This window comes from Archocentrus centrarchus, chromosome 1 (assembly GCF_007364275.1).
Source record: "Archocentrus centrarchus isolate MPI-CPG fArcCen1 chromosome 1, fArcCen1, whole genome shotgun sequence".
Taxonomy (NCBI): domain Eukaryota; kingdom Metazoa; phylum Chordata; class Actinopteri; order Cichliformes; family Cichlidae; genus Archocentrus; species Archocentrus centrarchus.
The window spans coordinates 37,090,922-37,117,293 of record NC_044346.1 but is presented as its reverse complement, the minus strand read 5'-3'; the positions used below and the strand labels follow the sequence as shown (position 1 = coordinate 37,117,293).

The window sequence follows — 26,372 nt, the reverse complement described above, 5'->3', positions numbered from 1 at the left end:
ATGTAAAGTTTTATAACAACTGTGCAGAGGGTGAATTTTACTGAGGCTTATTACAGCTGTGCAGCTGCAGCTGCAAAGCATCATTAATGAGTTTTATTTTAAAATGCGTCCATGTGATGCAACCAGAACTCTCTGCAGCCATAAACAAGGTCAACTCTGATTTGAGCTCTGAGCAGTTAAGCTGCTGTCCCTGCATACATACAACATATACAGAATTAGGATATTGCTCATATTTCTCATGTTGTAAATTTTTAAACTGCAGCCTGAGAGAAATGCAGGCAATTTTGTTGTTTCGCGTATCACTGGGACCGTGATGCTAGCGTGGCTAAGGACCTAGTGGCTTTAAAATATTGCTACGGTTCAGCAAACTTCAGTGCAACACAGACAGCTCTGGTAAACATGGACAAGAAGGTAAAAGGTCAAGCAGGTGTCCTTGAGCAACAACATACACCAAACAAATAGAGGGTGATGAAACCGTGCGGTTTGGGAGGGAGGTGCATATTTCAAAAGCAGTAGGCATCACATGGCAAGAGTCGTATCCTGTTCAGCCTTAGGAGCAGCAGGGCAGCTCCTGTTTCACAACAAAGCCTAAACTAACAGGCTGCAGACCTTCCTGATATGGCTCAGAGCAGAGGACCACCTCCAACAGCAAAACAGACACACAAATGTCCTCCTGCACGTACTCTGCAGAGTACAGCAAAGATCAAAATCAGCATTTCACCTGAACATAGGTACAAGCATGTGATGATCCTAGTATATGAAGACCACCCTGTTGTACTGCCTACAGAAATACTGTCTGCAATGCGCCACCTTGTGGTGACTTTTGGGTTGACTGCAAAAGAATGCACTGTATGTAACGCGGGAGAGCATAAACCTATCAGCAGTTATTACAGTCAGCAGTAACAAAGGTCAGTGTAACATCCTGGGCAGTGTAAGATACTTTTATCAGTGTAAATGCCAAAAAAAAAAAAAGTGCAACACAAAATATGTAAACAGGAGCAAAGAAGAGGAAAACCAACGGTTCAAAATGAAGGCAAAACAGATCCACTGACCTACATCTACTCAGCAGTACTTTCAAAATAAACTCAGCAACTTGGCCCATTATCCTGTAGCTCATACAGGGACGTTAGATCGTGGGTAAATCTGGTTTGGCGAACGACTCGAGGCGGTGCACCTTAATGTAAACACTGATGTCCGCTGGTGGACGGCACACTAAAGCTTCATCAGAGCCCGTGCACCATCGAAACACACAGCCCGGGTGACGGTGAGGAGGGTCCTCAGAGACGATACTACACGTCACACATCAACCACTGCGGTCCGCCAGCACACTGATCCTGAAAGTCTTTCACTCTGATTATTTTGTGCTTTTTGTGGAATACAAAACTTGTGGGATATAAAGCCTATAACATCAGCCAGACCTCCTCAACCTGCTGTTCTCTCATGGAACACAACTTCATCACCTGCTGCTGATTTAAACATGGCTTTTAGGGGTTCATTTAAACCTGGGAAACCTGTTAAAATGGCTCACTGACACATGCAGAGCAGCACTGAGCATTCAATTGTAAATACAGAGTAATAAATACAGTATCGTCGACTATAGATTATCTATGGCACAGAAGATCAGTGCAATACAAGAGCAATCTCTCCAAAACATTTACCTCCTCTTGGCTATGGGGGGGGGGGGGGGGGGGGGGGCTGCCTGAGCTCTGAGTTATAAGGAGAGTGAGCAGATAAAAGACCAAACAACAACTCACACCAGCTCAGTAACAAAGTAATCTTTCTCCCTCTGCGAGCTCTCAAAAGATTCAAAATCATTACACAAACAAACGATAACATCTGTTCTAATCAACACGACGTGAGACCTCGGAGGAGGAAAACTAACGCAGGGGAGTGATTAATGCAAACTGAGCAGAAATATCGAGGATAACAAGAGCTTCGCGTCACACGATGTTTGCGGTGGGTCACACTCGAGCGGCCCCCGGGCCCGGGGACCTGGGAGAGTCGTGAGGAGTCGGGCTCTCCGTCTCGGAGGCGCTGGTTTCATCGTCGTCGTCGTCAGTCTGCTCCGCGCTGTGGTACAGCATCAGGGCCTGGGTCTTATGGGTGATGGTGATGGTGCAGGGGCCCTGCGCCCACGGCTCCCCATCCACCTGCATGGGCATCGTGGAGCTCTTCAAAACGAGCTGGAGAGGGAAGGGTAACACCCAACACGTCAACGCACACATATGTGAATGTTATGAATGGGGAAAACACACACATAAAGACTGATGAGCATATCCTTAATAATGGTAATGCCAGGCACACAGCTCCAGGTGTGAGCAAACCTTGTGTTTAAGAGAGGCAGCCAATCAGACGAAAGCTTGTTTCACACAGGGTTAGGGTTAGGGAAGTCAAAGGCCATGTAAAAGATAAAGACTTATTTTGAACTCTGATTCATGCAGAGCTACTCTGACAAAGTCAAAGAATATAAATATGTAGCTGGAAATGAGCAGAACAGTTTAATAACAGATTAACAGGAGGTTAAAATCAGTTACTTTGTGGATCTGTTTTTTTCACCTGATAGTCAGCACTCCAATTTAAAGCTCTTCTCACCATAAACAGTCTGCTTTTATCAGTATTTACTTTTTAATATGTAAATATTTTATATTTCTTCTTTTTTTTTTTGTCATGTGTAACAGCCACCCAACAGTACCTTCATAGACCACCAGGGGGCTGCAGAGCAAGCTTTGGAAAACACCGGATTATGTCACTAATAACAGATGATTTTTGTAGCAATGCCGTGGCTGACAGGCGGGGAAAAGAGCAAGAGGACAGAGCACAAGTAGAAAACCACAATAGTTCATCAACTGCTGCACCTTTCGTGGGTACACTCTCACAGCAATGCCAAATACACATTCAGGTGTGTCTTTACAGTTCACACAAACTGATGGAAGTTCATCTGTTTGAAAGCACCTGGAGGTCTGTGTGAGCGGCTCCTTTATGCTTATTAATAGTTTAACAGTGGATTGTGTACATGAATGTTCTTTTATGTAAAAGGTGAACGCAAGTGAGGGAAAATGAACTCATGCAGAAGCTCAGTAACAAAACCTTAATCAGATTAGTCACAATTAGACTGCACTGAGGCAAATGGCAGTGGAAAAGTAATTACACCCCCTTGCTGTCATTCTGCATGGCCAGTAAATGAGGTAAACAGGAAGTGGTGTGGCAGAACTGTGCGCACGTGTGATGGCCTCACCCTGACAGTGTGAGCCTGTCCCAGCCGTACAGGGTTGGCCAGCTTGACCTGGATCTGAGCACAGTGGAAGGAGCCAAACACCCCCACCACCTCCAGCAGGCCATCATCCAGCCTGCAGAGACAGGAAGTAACACTTTTACTTTTAGATTTTCCTGATCAAAATTTGCTAATAATATGCTCTCTGTAGTTACCAAAAGTGTCTTACTGAGTAGGGGGGCATGGTTCGTCTCCCATACCCTCCCAGAGTCTGCAGCCTCCACCCCAGTAGCCAATGTTACAGACTATGATGCCCTCCAGACTGGGAAGCTCCACCCTCTCGCCATCCAATTCCAGCTGTGGCAGGAACATACACACACACACACAAACACACATATTTTTGATGCATTATAAAGGTTAAATGCAGAGTCTTTATGTGAACCTTCACATTACCTGATAATCTCTGCATTAAATCCACAATAAAGCAAATGTGTAGATGCACCCAGCAAACAGGAGGGTTAAAGCTTTGGCAGTGAATTTACCTTTAAGACAGAAGTTAAAGCTGGATCGATAACAGCAACAACTAAAAAAATCCTCAACACGCATTCAGCATCCTGAAATTCAAGGGGTCAGACACAGAACGAGACTCTCCTCTTTGGGCTTTAGATAATCTAATCCATGACAGGAGACCACGAAATCTGACACGGACTGTTTTAGATTTGATATCAGAATTACGTCAACAGTAAAGCCGCGTGATTGCATCTTGGAGCTGTGCACTCTCATTTCATGTCTCACTGCGAGTTTTTGGTCTAACTCGGCGATCATTTGGCAGAAAAGAACATTGAAAAGTTTGCAAGATATTCACGTTTTATCTTCCCGACACTTTGAAAACTGCCTGCATTGCCTGCCTTTTCTGTGGCTGCACAGAATAACACATAAATGATGAAACAGCGGTTTCTGCGCCACCATCTCAGATCGGAAACCCCTATAAAGATTGTCTGAGTCCTCCACTGCATGTGCACACACTCTGCTGAAGTCACAGCGCAATAAATTCACATTTACAGAAACGACCTGATGACCAGCATCCCAGGAGTCACTCTGGTCCTCTTTATGAGCTTCAAACAAAATTAACATGACGCTTCATCGCATGCACGAGTCTGTCGTACCTCAATCCTCTTATCCAGGTCTTTACACTCCTGCACTAAACAATCTCTGGTGCCATACAGGAAATACACAGCCTGAGGAAAGAGGAAAGTCTGCATGAGTGCAAAAAGTAACTGCGTTTCTGACATCTCTACAAAAACCACCAGAAACAACAAAGACAATTAAGGATTTAAAAGGTAAAGCTTATTGAAACCCCAGAGTGGCGAACATTTGCAACATGCTTTGTTTATGCAAATTACGGACCTTGTTGATGATACGGCTGGAGAAGAATGAGGGCGTTTTCTCACGGTGTGCGTGGAAGTTGAGCGCCATCAGAGCGTCGGGCCCCACGGAGAAGTAGTTGTTCATGGACAGAACCTGAGGAGGATATCTACGGCTCAGTGCTTCAGTGGGTCAGCTGTCGGCACGTTAGGAAATGAACTGCTCACTGATCAACACAGAGGAAAAAAACTCACCTTTGGTTTGCGAAAGTAGACACCTTTGGATGCTACCTGGACTTTCCATCTGAAAATAATAATAAAGGTCGTCAGCAGAAGGAAAACAAACACAAGCAGGTCCAAACTTTGGATTTGAGAAATACACGGTTCACTGGTTGGAGGATTTATTTTATTTTGTTCATATTTCCTCAGGTCTCAGTACTTGCATGGGAGATTTTTTTTTTTTGTTACCACAAGTTGATAAAATGTAAACAGACTGAATAAAAAAATATTAAAATCAGCTGCTAAATGGCTTAAATTTGTTGATTTTAAACGATAGAACATAAATGTCACGTGTAACTTATTGTGTTTAAGCCCTGTTCACACATGCTTTTGAAACACATCTTATGACATCAGATCACAAGTGCAAAGCATAAAATCCAAGTGTAAGCAACCACCACGGGACAATGTGATCCGACCACTCAAACCGGCTCAAGGTCGAGAGGGACGTACTTGACCACGTCTCATTTGCAATGTAAATGCTGACCTGTCCTGACCATTGATGTGAGCTACAGTCATCTGACGATGACCCTGCTGAAACATGTCAGTCATGCAGTAAAGTTGCTGCTGGAGTTTTGACGTTTTCATATTTTATCCTCTCGCCTGAGCACCTCGGAATGAGAAACCAAACCTTTGCCTCGGTTTCTGGCACACTTTAGCCTCCTCAGTAAAAACAGGCTTTGTATTCTTGTATTCTTCAGTAAATATTTTGCTGATGAGTTCATGATTCACAATAAAACTCAATGTTTATTTTTTGAAGTCACTGCCCCGATTCAAGTCAAAAAGGAGAATAAAGTAGGGCGTGTTTTAGGGTTTCTCCAGTGGGTGATGATGTCGGGGATCGACAGTGATCAAAGTGATGGGTGATAGCTCGCCGATCAGGGCGATGCATTATATTAATATTATTGTTAGGAAATACTAAATAAATTGATTTTGCTCCATGGGCGCAGGGTCCCACTGTTCCTCGGTCAGATCCACCTCGTGCTCATCACATTTCTGTTTCTAAACACTAAGACGACAACAGCAAAACGCTCAGCTCGAGTCTTCACAACGGGACATCGTTAACCAGTGGCTGATGTTAAAGTGTCCACCTCCATCTTCTTCCATCGGCGCGAAAACACTTCTGACCACTGTGATGCATGAAGCCGTTCTACCTGGGGATGTTTTAATGCTCCAAATACATAAAAGACAACACTTTTCTAAGACTGTCTGTCTGTTAGGGAATTTCAGACTGAGAGTCTGAGGAATACTCGTCACCCCCTCACCTGTCCATTCTGACCACTTCAGCATCGAGGATGTTACGGAGAACCTGCTCCACGGGAATCTCTCCAGCATACCCAGCCCCCCAGCCTAAAGTGTTAGAGAGGTCATTTCCTGTCCCCAGAGGCAGAATGGTCACCCTCGGGATGAACTGGTCTTGGCCCTGACAAAGGAAAGGATAAAGTTTTGTTACTGACCTGGGAAAGAGAAGTAGTGATATGTAGGTGGAGACATTAAAAAAAAAAAAAAGACCCCGCTCTCTTCTTAGCACCGAGACATCTCACCTTTAGCTTCATAGCATCAATGGCATCAAGCACCCACCCCACTGTGCCATCACCTCCACACACCAGCACCCGGACCCTGCCGGGGGGAAGGAGGGTGCACAGCTGGAGGGCTTTGGAAGGAGTGAGCTCAGATAGGTCAAACACCTGGAGGTGAAAGAGAGCGAAGCAGGAAACAAGATTAGTTCCAGGATCTGAGAAGTAACGTTTGTTCTCACTGAGACAAAAGTAGAGAAGCTGCAAACTGACCTGCACCGGGTTGAGGAGAGTGCGAAACTCCCCCAGCAGAGCCTCCCCCATGTTGTTCCCACTCCGAGTGTTAGCCAAGACCAACACTGGAGTCCAGCCGCTGCCACAGGAAGAGCCCAGCTACAAGACACAAGCAGAACACACTCTTTTAAAACATCTCGGGAGCACCTGCAGTGAGAGCATCACAACAGGCCAAATTCAACACCTTGCTGTACTCGTCGGGGTGCCTGCGGCGGAGCTTGTTGACAAGGTAGAGGTAGTGAGGAGGGATGATGAGACTGTGGAACTCGCCCAGGTCGCACACGTCTCCATCCGCCAAGCTCTCCATGCAGTCATCGTGCACTGTGGTCTGGCACCACACGCACCTGAAGCAGGGGCAGAGGGTGCAAAACTATTAGAAACACAAAAGGAAAAGCTGCCAAAGAAAGCGTGACCCTAAACTGCTCACAGGCTGCAGGCTTGATGTCTGTCTCTGACCTCTAACCTTTGGCACAGTGGAGTGTAAGTATCATACTGAGCTGGGAGTTTATCTGATAATATAAGACTGGATTCTTTCACGCTGAATAGCAGCAGCAGTCCACCAGACGTGGTGTCTGTTATTACATGTAAACCTTAAAGTCATATTAAAGAAAAGCAAGTTTAAAATTCTGCTCATCTATTTGCTCTTTCACTCGTTTTTTACGCAGAAACGCAGCTGCGGGTCTGCGCAGTTCAGTGGATCCGTCCACATGTCTGTCCCAACACCACCTACGCTACCTGAAGTCGCAGAGCTTCGGCTGGGTCCCACACTGCTGTTTGCATACGGCACAATAACTGGCCAGAGGCACGTTTCCGCGGACCCAGCGATGCTCCATGGCTCCTTCGGGGCTGGAGGGGGCCATGATCTCCTTGCAGGGCAGGCTGCGGTCGGCCCGGCGCAGGCACTGCTCGTCGGCGCACACGCCGCAGCAGTCGCAGAAAGCTCCTTGCAGGATGTGCTGCGAGCAGACGCAGCAGTAGGTGGGCTTGTTGAACAGGTCGGTGTAGTGCCAGCCGTGCTTGCTCTTGCGAAAGAAATCCTTCATGTGCGATTTCCTCTTGGAGCGCTGGGCGCTGCACCACAGCGTGATGATGACCGGGACGATGACGGCCAGAGAAGTCCAGAACAGCAGCGTCCACTCCTCCCGGGAGCCGCAGTCGTCCTGCGCTTCGTCCCCCTCGCTGCACATCGCCGGAGGACTGTGGCGAAAGCTCTGCGAGATGTTAACGAGCGGAAATCAGTAAAAAGCAGATAAACAACACTTAAAGAAGACCGGACGCGCTCCACGGTTCCCTGCGACGCGCATGATCACCAACAAGCCGGCACCAAATTCAGCTCAAACGTATTATTTGTGTATAAGAAGCTGTAAACAAGAGGACATCGACATGACGTTAAAGCCAGGAGCCACCTCCTGACAGATCTGCAGCAGAGAGCATTTACGAGTCAAGATGGTCAACCCACGGGCGAAACGCACATGCGCACATCCAAGAGGAAACAGGAAGTTTCCGTACCTCACTGCAGGGCCGTCTCCAGCATTTTCCTTCCGTAGGGTGGTCGTGGGGGCACTACCAGAAATCAAATATAGATCAGATATAAATACAGCTCCGTGTCCTATTACAGTTATTACATGAAACGAGAACTCCACAGAAACCCGGATGTTGCTTTTACTGAATAATAAAAGCAGTGAAATAAATATTTAGACCATGTAAGTAAAAGTCATAAACCTGCTCCAGTAATACGGCTAAAGTTTTTGCATCAAAATATGCTTAAAGTACCTAAAGTAAAAGTACTCATCATGCAGAACCTCATACATAATATTACAGGATCATCCAGTAATTAATGATTAACATGTATAACTGGAGATGATTTCTTTATTTATATGCTGCTGGGTAATTTCAGTAATAATAATAATAATAAAGCATCATATAACTAATGTAACTAATGCCATAAAATAAATGGCATGAGTACATTTGTGAAATATTAAAGTTGTATATTATAGAAGTATATGTTATATATACTTCTAAAATATTCTTGTATTATATATTATTTTCCAAAAATAGTGGAGTAGAGGCAGAAAGCAGCATAATAGAGAAATGGAGTACCAGCAGATTTAAACTGCACTGGAGTGAAGTGCATGAGCCCGTGGCCGTGGCCGGGCGCAGCCCGAAGAGTAGACATGGGCCCACCCTCCTGAAGGCCCACCACCCGCAGGAGGCGTCGTAGGGGTCGGGTGCAATGTGTGCACCCAACCCCTACGAACTCAGGGCGGAGGCCCTGGCGAACCGATCCCCGGCTATGGAGACATTATTTTGAAATGTCTTATAAATAAACTGGCTTGACCTACTATTACAATGATTACGTATGTATTTATTCAGTGAAATCTTGATTTACAATGTATAACTATCAGGTACGATACAAAGAGTGCAAATTTACAGTAGAAAAATTTATGCAAGCAAGAAAATTACTTAAAAAGTTGCAATTTCTAATAGGAAATCTTCTCTGAAATAGCGCAAATATTAATACTCATATCATAATGATGTTTTTTAGACAGATTCCTCGTAAGCAATGATTAAAAAAAATATGATTGACTCAAGTTAAAAAGGTGAGTTCGGTAAGAAGGAAGTTATTTTCAGGCAGAGTGCAAAACAGGAACTTTCTTCTTGGGAGATCTTTTCTGAAATTTGGCTTTTAATTTGAGCGCTGAAATCTCCCAGAGGAGGTGTTGGGTCTGCAGGCCTGCGTGAGCTGATGAGGTCATAGTCGGACTCACAAACTTTGTTATCCGTCGACTTACATCAAGACAAAAACCCTCCTGGAGCTTCTGCAGACAGACTGGGACAGTTCAACCGCATTTTTCCGTCTTCCGTTTAAATGTGAGTGAACGCGGAAGTAACTGAAATTCACATCTCACAATTTAAACCTCGTCTCTGATTCGGCGCCCCAGGTTCACAGCACGCATGCGCTTTGCGAGCGGAGAGTGCAGGAAGCTCTCTGCGTCCCGGGAATTAATCAGATCAATAATATTACTGAGCCACATTAAATGCACTTGGTCATTAGGCCACGTACGCGCGTACATGGAGCAGCGAGGAAACGGCAATAATGACGCATAATGACGTATTTACTCGAACGTCACTGCTGTAGAACATCTAGATAAATAAATTAATAAATAAGGGTTAAATTAAGGTGATCAGACCGCAGCAAGCTAAATGCAGGTGGGAGGAGGGGGAATGTTTGTGTGGGTAGGTGTGGGACGCTTTACTGATGGTGCTAAGAGAAGCTGAAGCTTGCTCTCAGGGCACAGTATGTATTTTTGTCTCAAAATAACCTTTGACACTGTTGTTAACTGTATTCCAGGCGCTGTTTTGTTGGGTTTCGTTAAGGATCCATCTCACTGTGTGTACCAAAGGGGCTGTGCAGGGACACCCGAGGTTGCTGTTAGACTGCTAATATGGCCAACTTCACTTTAATTATTGACTGTTTAATGGCATCTCTGATGGTTTCGAGAGTGCAAACTTGAAATGCAAAATTGTAAAGCCAAAAACATTCCGGCCTTATGAGTGAAACTCCAGAAACAGTGGAGCCTCCACTTCCCATAATGCAATCTTTCACACGTCAGTGTCAACATCATGATTATTTCCTGCAGCGCCTCACAAAATAAAATCGCGCATAAATCTAAATGTTACATGTTGAACAGCTGATATGAACATAAAAACATAAAAATATAAAAGATCGTTAAAGGAAACATCACCCGCTTCACCAAAGCGGCTCCTTTCTCTCAGTGACTATGCTTGCAGCACCATCTAGTGGACAGACTCCTACCTGCAACGTTATTATAGAGACAGCCTACATTAAAGTGGACTTAATCTGCTTTTCCTTGATTACTGTCACATGTAGTGATGGATGCTTATATTAAAAATGGCTAAATTTACAAATGATGTCATCAGCATATGCATCGGTAATCCCCGTGAGCCAAAAGCTCAGGATTCAGACTGCTCTAAATGCTTGTTTTCAGGTAGTTTTTTTTCTACTTTTTGCTCTGTATGACGTCATTGAGAAGCTACACAAGCTGCACCCAGCTGCTGTTCAAATCGCCTGTTTACAAGCAGATCAGGAGAAATTTGGCTTAAAGGGGACGGATTTAAAGCAGCTTGTTTCAGATGGGGGGGGGGGGGGGGGGGGGGGGGCTGAGGGGCTGCACAAAGCTCAGCAAAAGATAAATAAGGATTATTTTCAACACTAAATCATGCAAAGCTACTCAGATAGAGTCCAGGAATATAAATATGGAACTTAAGGTTCCCTAAGATGCTATTAGTTAGTTATCTGCAGGAACTGTTCACCTTTAAAGCTACAGCAAATACAAAAAAAAATAAATAAAATGTATGTTTTCTGTGCACTAATGTTCACTAATATTTCTGATTTATTTGAAACCTTGGTAACCCGAGGCGCTGGGTTGTGGCTGAAGTGAAGGAGGAAGCCCAGGAGGAGGAGAATCTCCCCTTTTCACCTCCTCTGGACTCTGGTCAGGACCTCAGAGTTGAGCGGGCTCAGGCAGGAAACAGGTGAAGAAGAAGATGAAGAAGCTGCAGGTGTTTTTGCTCTGCGTGGTCCTGCTGACCGTTTACACAGGTAGGAAATTCTTAGGGAATTTACCGGAGGAGGACAGCATCCTGTCGCTGTAAATTAGGGGATGGCATCAGAACACTTACTCTGGGTGCTCTGTAGATTGTGACTGTGACTGTGAGTGAGCTGGTGTGTTTAGATTGTAGACCATGAAGAGTAATGCATGTCATGATGCAACTTCCTTTTGCTTAATGCTGATATTTAGATCGTGCCATAGAAGAAGGTCTTCATTTATATTTTAGTTTAGTCTGTTATATTTTACAGCAGCTGATTTTTCAAGTTTCAAGCCTGATTTAAGGCATAAAACAGCATCAGGATGGCTTATTTTTCCCACAGTCCAAAGTCTGTCTTAAAGATGGAGGTGGGCAGTGTTTTGCCACGTTGCTGTGAGGGTCCAGGCAAGCAGCAGCTCAGGCCTTGTGTTGACAGAAGTGAGTTTCACAGCAGCTCCCTGTGGCAGGAGAGGAACAGAAAGCCTGCTGGGGTCACGCGCTGCATGGACTTGACTCCCTGGGGAGCGAGGGGGCTGAATGGGCACTTTGTTACCTTCCTCCAAATACCCTGCCTGCTAATACAGGCCTGGGCTTAGAGAGAAGGAGACAGAGAGCCCTCACTCTGCAGAAAGTGGTGTGTGTGTGTCTGTGTGTGTCTGTGTGGGTGTGTAGCTGCCGTTGGGGAATAAACAGCCTCACACACACTGGCTCAACCGATCGGGCCAGCCGCAGCTCACCAGCAGCAGATAGTGTGAGAGCTTTGTTTATTCTTATTCAGCAAAACTTCAGCTGCCAATAAAATAGTCACAAACAAAATATCTGAGGCGGAGGGTAAACTCAGAGGAGACAGTTTTAGTTCCTGGGTCTAAGAATAAGGAAAAACAGAGGAAGCTGCCAACACACACGGACTGACTCACACCCACAAGGCAAGAACACACAGTCTTCTCCTAATCTGTCAAACCTTCTTCCCCAGCACCAGAAGAAGAAGTGAGCATGCATTACAAGACATTTAAATAAACATTTGCTTTCAGACTCTTATCTTTCCATTTTGGTCCCTCTCAGATGCAAACCCCATCATTAAGGAGAGCGTGGCTAAGCAGCTGCTCCGCACTAAGAGGCAGGACCGGCCAATGAAGCCCGGCTATCCCGATGAGCCACTGAGGGTGAGGTCCACTCACGATTAGTACATTAGAAAAAGACACAGCTTTAACTGACAGTATTGAACCTACTGGGTACCATTGCAACAGTGTGTGTGGCCTGTTTGGGTAAAACCAATAAATTGCAGCACAGTGTAAGTGGTGCTGCAAGCATGACAGAGACCTTTAAAGTAATTTTAATTCATATTTTTGTGAAAAATGTGAGTCCTGCTAATACGAGTCATCCAAAGAATGAACTCATACTGTGTGTTTTAAACCTTAAACACATCTATATGGGTTAAAAGCAAAAAGCCACATAAATGCATCTGTGTTTTATCACTTGATGTGTTTCTAGGGAGAAAAAAATTCAATACTTATAGATCTTCATACAGCTTTTAAAGCTTGTTACATTGTTTTATAAAACATTCATGATTATTCTTTAAAGTCTGCTTACAGAGGGTGAATTTAAGCATTAAAGCTTTATGGTTGCTTTTATAAATGAATTATAGAACTTTCTGTATATTGTAAATACTTTTGACCTTTTTGACTTTTCACCTCATTTTATCTATTTGTTTGTTTGTTTGTGTGTAATTTAGTTGATGAAATTGGAGAATTAAAAGCAGGTCACGAAACCTAAAGTGACGTGAGAAAAATATTTAAGAAATAAAAATAATTCACAAAAAATAAACAAATGCAAATTAAATACAACATAACGTCACACAATTTCATTTTTAAAAATAATTTGTAAATTTTTAAAAATATATTCATTGTGCAATCAAAGGAACTTTTAGCTAGAAACCTTTTAAATATACACACATATATATATATATATATATATATATATATATATATATATATATATATATATATATATATATATATATATATATATATATATATGTATATGTGTGTGTGTGTGTGTGTGTGTGTGAGCTTACAGAACAAAAAAAAAAAGTTTAACCTTTAATGCTCCCTCTCTGGGACACAGAGTGCTGACACAGAGGTCTGGGCCACCTAATCTAATTTACAGGGTGAGACATGACAGAAGCCAATCTTCCTGTCCGTACCTGAGCTAAGTGCATTGAAAATAAAGTAACTTCTCCTGAAGCACGTGCACTGCGGTGCTTTTAATGCATCCCTTCATCTCTGTGCAGGACACGTGAAATCTCCCCCAGTTCACTCATCTGTCAGTTTACTTCGTGCTGTGTTTCAGTTTTGCAAAACCGGCTCCAGCGTGTATCAGCTTTCTCTTGGTGTTTCTTTCAGTGTGCACTCATCTGCCCTTCGTTTCACCTTTTTCACTGATGCCTATCATGTCCCCGCAGGAGCATCTGCTCCACATGCAGGCTCTGGATCTGAGGGCCCGGGAGACCAACTTGGAGCACTGGCTGAACCCTCACTGCTACCCACGCTGCGACAGGAACTACGGACACCCAGTGTGAAGGTGGCAAAGGTCGCCTGAGGTCTCGACTTTCACTTCCAGCCCCATCTGCAGGCCGCACACGAATAAATGCAGCTCTGTGCACCTACACAGCAGCAGAAGCACCAGCCAAATCGGCCAAATCTTCTCTCATTTGAACACTGAATGATTTGTTTCCGTGTTGGATGATCGTCTCTGCTGTTGTTTCAGTTCTCTTCCTGTTTTTTTGTGATTTTTATCAAGACTGTTTGATACAAACAGGAAACCTCAGAAACCTCTGAGGAAAAAGTCTCACAGCCGGGACTCATTTCTAGTTTTCTTGCTTAATTAATTTTAAAATTCAAACTGGCTCATTTGCAGTATTTCAGAATTCACCAGTTTTGTGGGTTACATCATGTTAATGAACATCCCTCTGGTAAATTTTCCACTGAGGTAAAGGCAAAGTGATGTCCAGCTGGTTCCCTCATAAAGATTGAAATTGCTGCTCATGTGAATCTAAATTAAACCTGAATATTAGTTTGAGGATTAAGAATGATTCACACCTCACTTTACAGTCAACATGGATTTAAGAGGCTATAGAATCATTTTTGTAACCACTTTGATAAACACTCAGACTCATTTATGAAGTCTCACGTATTTTGTTTGATCTGTTTTTTTTCCCTCTCTGTGCAGGAAACAGCCAGGTGACTGACTGACGGACCACAAACTCAACAATCTGAAGCCTGAAATTCACTGAACAATAAAAAGCTAGAGTCTCTTTTCTCATTGTCTTGCAATCTAGTGACAAAAACATGCATGACGTGTGTTATCTTAATAGTGAAGACTTTGTAATTTGCTGCTTTTTCAGCTGTATGTTCTTTTTCTTCTGTAGTTGCCACAGACTGAAATGAGTTCGTGAATAACACAAATAAAATAAATGAATCATAAGCTCCTATCTTTAATTTATTTATTTGTATAAGAGCGAGGCTGCAGACCTGCATGCAGATCTTAAGCGTTTCTTTTTTTTTCTGCAGACAGTCGGCTGGATCCTGGTTTCAGCGACAGAAAAGTTTTTGCGCTTCAGATCATTTGCATATTAGATGCTGTTTTTTTCTTTGGGTAACACATTGAAGCGCAGCCAGGCCAGAACACCCCCCCACCCCCACCCCACCCCGCCGCCATGCTTTTCTTTATTAAGAGAATCGAGTATTTTTAAAAGCTTCACTTTGGTTGAAATGAATCAAACACAAAAGAGCTTACTGTACAGGCGGAGTATATTTATGTATGGATGATCGGATCTGAAGCATCCACAGGTTGATCACATGCAGCAAATTAAATGTGGGACAAAGAGTGTGAGGACACAAAGGCAATTAATTTTTTTTTTTAATATAACTCCCAGAAAATGTAACAAAATCAATAAGTTACAAATTCGCCATCGATTATCCTTCAGGAGCCTTTCCAGCTGACGCAGGCGCACACCGTGAACAGGTCACCAGCCTGACGCTGATCTAGCGGGCCTGACGTCCAGGAGGTTTGAGCCTACAGCCTCTTTGCAGTAAGGCAGCAGTGCAACCCGCTGCACCACCGTGGCGCCCCGCACCAACTGAAAAGCAAACACAGGCCTATCGCATTATCGCCCAGCGCCCGCTGAACACTAAGAGCATAAATTAAACTAAAGATTGTTCGGGTCTTTGCGATACTTTCATAGGCTACACTTGTGTATTTTCATCTTTATTTTATCCCCCAGACTGATAAAACTATCGTTAATTACTTCGTCTGCTTTCATTTCTGGCCATGCCATTGCTATTTTCACGCCACACATTTGCGGCTATTGAGGCGCTCAGATCTGTAAACTAGAGCCAATAAAAATGTGGGACACTGTCTCACTGTGCGATACCTGAGCACAAAGGACAGCAGCGCTGTGGGACACCTGAGCAGCCGCGCATGAATGAAGCAGCGCTGCGCTCTGAAAAGCCTCCACCTGTCTGCGCGACCGGCAGCAATAAACCTAAACGCGCATTTAACCGCGCTGAGAGTTTTAAAGGCCTGGCTTGGCACAGCAAACACTCAAAATATCATTAAATAGATTTTAAAAAATTATGCTTTATTTATTTTTTAAACTGAATACAAATAAAACAAATAAGGCCTGTTGGAACGACTGTCTGCATTTTGTCATTTGAGCCTTTTTTTTTTTTCCCCCCAGTAAAACGAAGCTTTACGTGGCCGACACGCAGCAAGCTTAATGGACATATAAAAAAATCAAATAGTCGCAGCACAGCTGCAGGTTTTTCCAAATTCATAGACCAAAGCGGAGCAAAATTTGTGATATCCTAACTCTGGGAGCAGAACAATAAAGGCCCGCTGCAGGACTGCGTGCGCCAGGCAGGGCAATGAGCCCGAGGCCTTTAACTTCTGGCGCAACTATGCAAGAATTAAACATAAAAACAAAAATGAAATAACGTGTTCTTACCAAATTTATTGTCCCCTATTTTTATATTATTTTGGAAATAATTGGTGCCTTCCAGGCTGAAGATGGTGCAAAAAAAGACACAAAGAAATGAGAAAATTCAAATGATTTATTGAAAAGCGTCTAAAAAGCAACTTTTTTGTCAGTTACAACAAAGCTTTAGGATCCTTTTTCTATGAAAATGTAAAATATAGGAAGTACGTTAATGAGAGAAATGTTATATTCACCTTGGGGAAACTTTTATTATGACTGTGTTGAATTTGTTAATTTAGTTTTAAGTTTTTGAAAACTCCTGGACAAACTTGTTCTGTTTTTTTAATACTTTTAAATTCAAAGTGCTTGAGTTCATTTTTAAATATCAGCCCAGGATTGAATTAAACAGAACTTTTCAGTCAAAACTGTTCAAATAAAGAGAAGCAGTCGGACCGCAGACTGAATTAAACATCCCAGTTAAGTTTAACTTCTCACAGTTTCAGGTGGGAAGATGCACGTGGGCAAAATACATTCTTGTTAGTTATAAATGCAAAATAGTAAAAGTCACAAGCTCTGTACAGAAAGTAGCCACCTGCTGCAAAGGAAACATGCAACTCATGTTCACAGTGCACAATGTGAAACGGACTTCATTTGATTTGGTCAATACATTAAATAGATGTCCAGCTTTATATTATATACACATATGCACATTATGTAATTTGCCTTTATACATTACATACAAAAACTGCTTTGCTTAATAATCCCACTATGTCCTACAAACTTCAGAGTGATTCTGCTGACAGTCCGTCATCTTTTGTCTTTAAAGAAGCCTTTAGAAGTGCTGCTCTCCTTGATGGTGACCGTCAGGAAGTTGGTGGTCACATCCGTCACCAGGACCTTCTCCACGTTGCCGAGAGAGGGCCTCCACGTCACTTCGTCCAAATCGTCATCGAGCCGCGTCGGGGACGGCCTGTCCAGAAAATAAGGCTTCTCCATCAGCGGGAGCTCGGCGGGGCGACTCAGACTCATTTTCGCGTGTTGCTTGAAATGCGCGGGCACCAGGTAGCTGGAGCCGTCCTTTGTCCTGTGAGTTTCCATGTCCGTTCTGTGGGGATGCAGGCGACGGTCTGGGTAGAGCTGTTTGTAGGAGCTCTCACCGGAGCGGCTGTGTGTGTGGTGATGATGGTGGTGGAGGTGGTAATGTTTATGGCTGTGACCATGGTTCTCTGGATGTCTGTGGGCCAGCTTGACCAGCCTCATGTCTTCACCACCCTGGAGCTTAGCCAGTTTGTGAGGGCCATGAATCTCCTGCTCCTCTGCTCTCCTCTTGTGGTGCTCAGAGAAGGCAGGACTGCAGCTGCTATCGTTAAACCGCGGCTTAGGCTTTGGGCCTCTCTTCTTAGGTATGTGGACGAGTCCTTCTGGAATAGTTTGATGAAGCAAAGTCTGCTGGTGCTCACGGGGGCTCAGTTCAGGCGGTCGGACACGTACGCTCTCTCCACGGTTGACAGTACTCGGTGGGAAGATGGTGGGAACGACCGCTCTCAGGCCCTCTCTGGCCCTGGGGGTAGCGACTGGTTCTGGGGCCGGGTAGGAGATGCGCATCCCTCGGACTGCTTCACTCCTGAAGTCATAGGACTTGGACTTCACCTTAGCCTGAGCCTACCAGAAATGTTGGAAATTATTATTTAAAAAAAAAATGACACCATTTAATTCATTTTTTGTGTCTTACATGAGTAAAACAGGCCGCTTTCATAGCAAACCTCAAACTGAAGCAGCTAAAAAGAATTCATTCTTTTATTATCTGCTACAAGTTAGTTCTACTAACTTGTAAAATGCCATGAAGCAGGCTGCTTCTGCCCATAACATATTGAATATTGATTAAACTCCAGCTCTAACATGTGAAATGGTGGAAATGATGTTTCATTAATAGGACAAAGCATTAACAACTCTCAGGCCACCATGTTTATTAGTAAACTTCCACCAATTTTTTGCAGTTTTCCTAGTTCCCAGATCAGGCCTGATGTTTTCCTCAACTCACAGGGCACCAACACTTTTCTTAATTTAAAGATGGATACCGTTATAAAATTAAAGAATTTATTCCAGGCTAATGCATCAATCTCAATATAAAAAAAGAAAGAAAAAAACTATGTTTTTATTTATTTATTTTTTTAAATGTAAGAAGGACAACAATGCAAAGATGACATTTTTTCACAAGTTTCCAGAAACAGGTGTCATTTAGAGTAGGCTCAGATTTCTGTGACTACATTTTAATAAGCAAATAAATTTGTGCATAAAAAGTAAAGTTCATATGTGCAACTGTTATTTATCTACTGATATGCCGAAGTCACAAATATTCCTGATTTCTAATTTTCTTAAAAAAAATAAATAAATTAAAAAAAAAAAAAAAAACACTCCCTGCTTGTTAACCTCATTTAGTTAACAGGAAATACTCTGTTGAGTTTAGGCTCAAGCAGGCTGGTCCATTAAAACTGGTGCATAATAATTTATTATTCTCTTCAGTTAGAGAAGCAGAAGTAATCATCTATTTCCAGCATTCATTATGAGTTAATCTATTTGCCAATATCTAAAAATATTTTTACCATGTCATCCACTGTCATGCCTGGCATCACCACAAATTTAACAGTTTAATTTTGGCACCCCTGTGTTAAGGTATTCAGAGCCCGTTTTACCATGTCAACACACACCCTTAAGGTAATAAACAAACTGAATACACTCATTTATGCGCAGGCTGTTCTAATTATGCATAATTAGCATATTGAACCTGCTTATCGCCTAATGCATGCAGATAAAGCAAATTAAGAAGCCAGAATCTGCAAAATTCACCCAGCGATGATGCACTGGCACTGTTTGCTGGGGCTTTATTAGTCTGTCAGGCATCCATTATAATAAAATCAGCCGAGAGTAAACCGAGCTGCTAAATTTACCTTAAGCAGAAATGTCTTGGGTTTTGGTCCTCTCTTTTTGGGCCCGTACAGCTCCCTTTCTCGCTCCCTGTGAAAACAGCAGACACCCATTTTGAGTGTCACGGGAGCAAAGTGCACCGAGGACAGCGTACAGTGCCCGAAAGGCCACACAGACATCTTACCTCTGCTCAAAAGCGGCAAACAAGCGGGAGTCCAGGATATTTTCCTCCGGTTCCCAAGTGCTGTATCTGCGGATAAAAAACGCGGTGTTATTCGGATGGAGCGGAGGCTGGCGCACGGCGTTAGCCTGCGAGCTAAAAATCTCCACCGTGCTCCGCTTTAATCCCGCTGTCTCGCTAGCTGTGGCGTGCTAACGACAGCCACAGCCGAGACAGTGCGGACACCGCGGCCGCGGGCTGAAAACATGCATGAGGCTGAGAGTAGCAGGACTTACTTGGGAGACCACCCCTTCCATTTCACAAGGTACTCAATGCGACCCTGCGTGCCATCAGAAACAGACAGACGGGATTTCGTTAGCTTGCAGGGGTTAAGAGCAGTACCAGAGTGCGCTAAATTCAGCATTCTGGGAGAAAAAAAGCACGTTACAGCTCACGCCTACCTTCCTTATCCTGCGTTTGATGATAGACTCGGCAGCGAATACCCTCTCCCCGACGGCAGAAAGCTCCATGTTTGCCCCCGTGCTACCTCCCGTTAGCTGGGTGGACGCTAACGCTAGCAGAGCTGATATTTTTCTCCAGTCCCAGCCACTCTGAATTCCCGACAGACCATAATACTCCCGAACAGAATGGACGTCAGCGCAGTTTTTCAAAGCGTTGCTAGGAAACCGCAGTCGGTGGAACCTTTAGGCGAACACCCATTGGTCGAGCGGTTGCTACGTGCTCCGGTTGCTAAGTGAGTGGGGAGGAGCTTGCGCCTGTGTGAATTCTTCGGGGAGGGGGAAATGGTGGCTTTTTATTTCCCCGCGCAGCGACGGAATCATTTCGCGCAAGTTATGTGCGCAAAAAACGCACGTGGTACCAAAGCAGTCTCGTTCTGCGGATGCGTCAGTGTTGTCAGGCAAATAGAGAGAAACTAGGAAACAGCAGTGCCGGAATCACGCGGCAGCGCCACGGTAATTTCCCTCATTTGCGTTGAGCCCGTCCGGCGCTGTTCATCAGCTGATGCCGAGGGTATTTTCTATCTTCCATAAAAGCAAAACATCAAATGATCGCTTCTTTGTCCTGGCTGCGTCAGGCCGAGCGCACATAATCAATCATTTCTGCTGCATTTCCTCATTATTTTACATTTACCTTTTACATTTACTTTACCTTTGTGAGTTCAGCTTAAAGGAAAATATTTTAATTATATGCAGCTGTCTGGTTTGTTGGATATCATGTGCTGGAGCTTTGATGATTAATCAAATGTGGATATATTTAAATATTTGTCATTCATTTTAAACATATATATATATATATATATATATATATATATATATATATATATATATATATATATATATATATATATATATATAATGGTTTGGTAAGAAGACAGTCCGCTGGATTTCTGCCATGAAACTGAACCTTTCAGTGACTCTGATTCGTCAGACGTTTGAAAAACGACCATCACGACCCAAAGATGAGCCATACAAGGTTCTACAGGAATAAAAGGGAAGCTTCTCACTGTGCGGGACTAACGGCGTCTCATTGGTCTGTTCAGGAAAACGGGAAAGTAAAAATCGGGGTACGATTTACTTTTTTAATTTAGAAACCATAAAGAGCTTTGATTTTTTTTTTCTGGTATTGAGATTTGTCATTCCAAATAATCAGCAAATCGGCCGCATCAATCTTACCCGCAAATAAATTCGATTATTTATTTAGATATCAATATAATACAAATAAATCCTATTTAAACAACACTGTATTATTGTTATTATTATTGTTATTAATAATGCATCAAACTGATGGTTTAAATTGGTAATTCTTTACTTATTGATTTTGATATTGATTTCATTAGGTTGCAATAACGGGAATAAGTATCTTATTTTATTTTAACAAATGCTGTTATTATTATTCTTCTTCTTATTATTATTATTATTAAAACGCGGCTTTATGTGGCCGTAGAAAAGCTGAATTAATATAAATTAGAACGCCGCTCTATCGCGGTTAGTTACAGTTACATCATTTGAACTCATCTTTGCTCACATTGGCCAATCTTTCTTCAGCAAGATAAAAATGAGATGCAGTGAATGAATTTAATAGAAGAACAGCGGCGATAAAGGGAAGGGCATGAGTCCTGTTCTGGCTCAGGCCAACGGATCTACTGAAACCAATTAGCCACCATAACTTTTTCCCATTGGCGACTTTTTTCTTTCTTTTTTTTAAAAATATATTTAGAAAAAAAATCTTAATCCTTGTGCGGTGTTCAGGTCTGTTTGGTCCGTTTTCAGTGGTTAAAATTATACGAATTATTTTTATTTCAGCCTCCGACTCACTGACCTTGGCTCATGTTCTGTGAAGAAGATAAAAAAAAATTACTCATTTTCAGTGACTTCACGCTGTTCACCACCCTACATTTATGAATATGACACATGTGATGTTCGAGCTCCGGCCGGAATATGCGGGCAGGTGCTGCGAAAACCCACTCTGTCCTCCTACGTGGCCTGCTGGTGCGTGTGGGTGTGTCGCCAATAAAGACGCCACAAAAGGTCTCTGCTCAGAGGGCTTCAGAGACGAGTTTCAAAGAGAGAGGAGATTCGAAAGATACTGAAGAAGATCTTTCAGGATCTGAAGATCTGACGGTGCGCTTGAAGACGAGGATAAAACTGACCTTGAGTCAGCTCCGCCCGCAGCCCCCTGAGCGACACACAGCAGCACACGCCAGTCAGCAACCAGCCAATCAGCAGCCAACAAGGGGAGAAATATGGATGTCAAATAATTGTCTTCCTGCCCAAAGAAAGACACCCCCACAGGGCGGCAAATGTGATAAAGATGCAGCCAGGACCAACGCAAGAACACCGAGCTTTTTCTGGATGTCTCGGATGGCATCCAGAAATTCTACTGAGTTTCACTAAAATAGAGGGAAGGCGAGTTTTTGGATGAACCAAACCCGTTTACATGAATACTTTGGGCTTTTTTTAATATCCTGGCTGGAGTTTTCAGATCCAAAGGAGAACACACAATATTCCTGTGGGATTGAGAAACTGTAACAGCTGGTGCCATTTAGGGCCGCTGCCCCTTCACGCAGTACGCGCCATTTAAAATACGGAAATCAGATCTGCGGGGCTGCTTGTGCTGCTGCGTCATCGGAACTTGTAAGTACGTGCAGGAAACTAGAGGGAAGAGCCCTTATGAAAAACCAAGGAATGAGAGTTGTCCTGTACATGACACAGGGACTCAGTGGGCGCAACATCGCATGCCATAACGTTATTTACTTCACACAAGCTGTGACAGAAGCTCCTAAAGAGGCAGCTGACAGTAGGGACAGTCAGCGCTCCCTCCTCAGAAAGAGCAGACTCGTCAGTTCTTCCATGTTTGTGTTCACTGCCGATACTTCATCGATTTCCTATACACGCAAAAAAAAATAAAAGGGCAAAAATATGGTACTGATGAGTGCATGGGGATGGGAGAATGTGTGGTCAATAGCAACAAAAATCAGAAATCATCGTGGATTATAAAGTCACAAAAGGAGGACTTGGTAACAAGTTGGTGAGTGATTACAGCTGCAAACGGAGAACCCTACGCCGATATTTTTTTAGCATCTTGGAAATCTCAGCGTACAAAGTTTTATTCATATGGATGGATCTGAACCGAGGAAAGCTCCAGAGGAAGTTTCTCGAGGAGTTTGGCAAAGCATTGGCAAAGCATTGGCAAAGCAACTTCAAATCCAGAGAAAACAGATTATCTAAAGAACCCGCAGCTCCTGCAGCCATGGCGAGGAGGATCCTCCGAAACAACCCAGAGAACAACCATCTGCAGAACCCGAAGCAAGTCTGAGAGTCGGTGTTTCACGTCTGACAGTTTTACCTTCACCAACTATAGCGTGTGTGTGTGTGTGTGTGTGTGTGTGTGTTTAAGTTCATCATATCATTCTGGGTCACGGCTAGTAGCGACAAAAAGGGTGTGTGGACTCACGGTGAACACAAACAGTACACATGCATCAAGTACAAGAAATACATGTGCAACACACACACACACACACACACACACACACACACACACACACACACACACACACACACACACACACACACACACACAGTAAAGCTCTGTTTTTCGTGTGTAAATTTGTGTAAAATGATGAATATTGTGTGTGATCAGTGGTTTTTTTTAGACCGACATAAATACATTCGGTTTATTAACATTTCTCTTTTAGATTTGTTCAAAAAATAAACACGTTTTGCACCCGCATGTTGACGCTGCTTTTTCATTTTTTTATGTTTTATCACTAAAAACAAACAAACAAACGGATTATGTAGCTAAATATGATCTAACAGCAGTAAATGGTGAACATTAACAGTATATGCTGCCCTTATTGGTTGCAATCGGAATAAAATAAACATGTGATGTTTTTAATCTGAGTTTCTAAATCATAACAATTAATCATGCGCGCGGGTCAAACGCTGAGTAACAACAACATGAACACGTGGGTTAAGAGGCCGCATTTCCTGGAAATTAAGGGCAGAGATCTGTTACCGCCAACGATTTACGGCAATTTAAAATTAATCAGAGTATTTTGTCGTTTTAAATTCGTAACTTGCGCCTGTTATTAATAAGTAGGTGTGACTGCGGGCTGCGTAAACACGCACTGACGCATTAAATTTCCAATAAACCAAATTTAAACAGTTTTTCTGTTCTTCTCTGTTTCTGATCGATATTCAAATTAAACTCCTTTGAACTGGCTCAAAATGTTATCATCAGAATGAGGCAAAACGAAGATGATCCATAATAAACCACCAATTATTGTTCATTTATTTCATGGTGCGCACACGGAGACTGGAATATTTACCATTTATGCCTGACCAAAGGGAAACGGTCAAAAAGGCGCCCAACCAAACATTTTAAAGATACCAAAATCTGTTAAAGAATCGCTGTGGATTTGTAGCGCTGGGGTAAATAAGATATCGGAATCTTTTAAAGGAGGGGAAGCTCGAATGAAGCCTTCAGCTGGCCCGATTATTATTTCTGTCTACAGGTTGTGATCGATGCCTCGTATTTTTCGGCGCACAAAAAAATCTGAGCGCAGACTGAAAGGGAAGATGGGCGCACCTCAGACTCTGGATGCGATTGGTCTCGGCGCGCCTGCAGTGCAGCAGCGCTGCCGCCGTTAAAACACCATTGGTTGGCTTGTATCCGGGCAAGACGCGTGCTCCCGGTGTTCGCACAAAACGGGAATTCCCCGGCCACAGCACAAAGGAACTAATACGGAAAACAGAGTAATACGGAAATAGACATTGGAGCATTGATTTTCCCATTAAGCAAATTCGTCCCTTGTGTTGTTAAATGCGGGCTTTTATGCAGCGAAGGAATTCTGCACGAATTAAAGGGTTTCCCCGCATTTTTCTCACTTCTCTGAGGGACTTTTACACGAGACCCAATTTTAAACGTTTATCAATTGAATTTATTCATGGGCAATCGCACTAATTAACAGCTGAAGAAGAAATGTAGATCAGTCAGGTCTCATGACAGGTGATCAACATGCGCACATTCTTCACGGTGTCTTTGCTCTTCGTTTAAAGTTGAATTTCTTTCACAGATTCCTGTCATGCCTCAGGAAAACATGATTACATGTTGGGGGCACGCACAGCCTGCAGGGAGGAAAGGATCAGTGAGCAGAGATTCCACGGAAAACAGAGGCGCACGGCACCAATTCACTATTTAGGGAAAACACTGTGGATAATCATGTTACCGTAAAAACACCTGAGCCTTCCGGTGTTCACTGTCTACATGAGAACTGAGCTCAGTCCTCATGCCAGTTACCACTGGATGGCTGGAGGTTTAGTCACTTGTTTGTTATAAATTGGAAAAGGCAGGGAGATCCCAGCAGGCTGTCTGCGTAAATGAAACTGTTAAACTCTGATGGGTTTGTGTGTAATTTGGGCTCTGGCTGCACTCCAGTTTCTATGCCCGCCCGTTTCCCCTTCCAACAACTTTTTTCTGTGTAAAAACAACACAAAGACGCCTTCATGCGAGCAGCTTTAAAGACTTTCAGTGGAATATTTGTGTCATTCTGACTCCGCGGCGGGTTTGCGACAAATCCTGAGATGATTTTTTTTTTCTTTTTCTTTTACGGACTGAATCAGTTCACAGCATAAAGAGCTCAAACTGCTGGGTTCCGTCAGTATTCTAGTCACGCACGAAAATTTTTGTCCAAATAAAGCCATTTAAACTGGATCCTAATTAAACAGGTTCGTTGATGTGTGGCGCAGTCCAAAATCTGCTCTTCACGGCGTCTGTGCAGAAACTGCAGGCCCACTCGAGACTCTTTGGAGACACATAGCTCTGTGTGTGGCTGCGTGTGTTGGAATAAAAGTTTGGCTCCAAACATTAATTTCAAAAATCACCTGTTCTGTAAGAAGAACCCCTGAAACTGTCCGACTCAGTTCAGTCATGCACGCGCAAATTCAGCTGCACCTGACAGGTGACAGGAGGAGGAACAGAGGGTAAATCGTCAGTACAGCTTTTTATGCAGTTCTTGTTTAGCTGATTGCATTAAGTAACCAACTTGCTCTGTCTGTCAGATTTTTTTCCCCTTTTTTTACACGAATAAAAGCAAACAGTCATCACAAAGGAAATGACTTCGTCTTAAATCCTGCGGGGAATTTCCCGCTGCAGCTCCTCAGCTGGAACATCACAGTAATAATTTGCGGGCTGCAGCAGCTGCTGAGCGTTTCGGAGAGACGCGACAGAAAAGAGAGCGCATGGAGGAGGAGAGGACAGCCATTTTCTCTGTCGACGCTCATATTAATGCGCACAGAAAGCAGTTTTATTGGCGGGCTGGAGCGGAGGAAATGGTCGAGAGCTGCCTTCTCTGTCATTGCGGTCGTCGGAATGTCAAATGGCATCGCTTTTCTAAAGATTATTTATGCAGATGCATTGTTGGAAAACGTGTATATCACATATTTCCTCTCATAACAAACAGACAGATGTTGTATTCATGTTGCAGACAAAAAATGTTTCGGGCAGCTTTGGGAGCCAG

At 43.4% G+C, this 26,372-nt stretch overlaps 3 protein-coding genes across 4 annotated transcripts; 1 reads left to right on the top strand and 2 right to left on the bottom strand.

Moving 5' to 3' along the window:
- Nucleotides 1-1,686: 1,686 nt before the first annotated feature.
- dgke (diacylglycerol kinase, epsilon) lies at nt 1,687-8,101 on the bottom strand. Its single transcript, XM_030748143.1, has 11 exons — nt 7,398-8,101; nt 6,847-7,006; nt 6,642-6,761; nt 6,396-6,539; nt 6,117-6,274; nt 4,831-4,879; nt 4,619-4,732; nt 4,378-4,449; nt 3,441-3,568; nt 3,236-3,347; nt 1,687-2,183 (listed from the first exon to the last, which is right to left on the bottom strand). The coding sequence occupies exons 1-11, from the start codon at nt 7,847-7,849 to the stop codon at nt 1,962-1,964; spliced, it is 1,731 nt and encodes a 576-aa protein (XP_030604003.1). The 5' UTR covers nt 7,850-8,101; the 3' UTR covers nt 1,687-1,961.
- A 1,841-nt stretch (nt 8,102-9,942) lies between these two features.
- Nucleotides 9,943-14,757, top strand: c1h17orf67 (chromosome 1 C17orf67 homolog). Of its 2 annotated transcripts, XM_030749239.1 has the most exons (5): nt 9,943-9,960; nt 11,103-11,286; nt 12,336-12,436; nt 13,735-13,862; nt 14,502-14,757. In XM_030749239.1, the coding sequence occupies exons 2-4, from the start codon at nt 11,232-11,234 to the stop codon at nt 13,849-13,851; spliced, it is 273 nt and encodes a 90-aa protein (XP_030605099.1). In that variant the 5' UTR covers nt 9,943-9,960; nt 11,103-11,231; the 3' UTR covers nt 13,852-13,862; nt 14,502-14,757. The 2 variants fall into 2 exon arrangements, with proteins under 2 accessions (XP_030605099.1, XP_030605033.1); XM_030749173.1 differs by lacking the exon at nt 9,943-9,960 and having other exon boundaries at nt 13,735-13,872.
- A 1,613-nt stretch (nt 14,758-16,370) lies between these two features.
- Nucleotides 16,371-20,001, bottom strand: cbx8b (chromobox homolog 8b). The gene is made up of 5 exons (XM_030748832.1): nt 19,795-20,001; nt 19,630-19,673; nt 19,358-19,423; nt 19,197-19,263; nt 16,371-17,910 (listed from the first exon to the last, which is right to left on the bottom strand). The coding sequence occupies exons 1-5, from the start codon at nt 19,861-19,863 to the stop codon at nt 17,056-17,058; spliced, it is 1,101 nt and encodes a 366-aa protein (XP_030604692.1). The 5' UTR covers nt 19,864-20,001; the 3' UTR covers nt 16,371-17,055.
- Between the last annotated feature and the right edge of the window lie 6,371 nt (nt 20,002-26,372).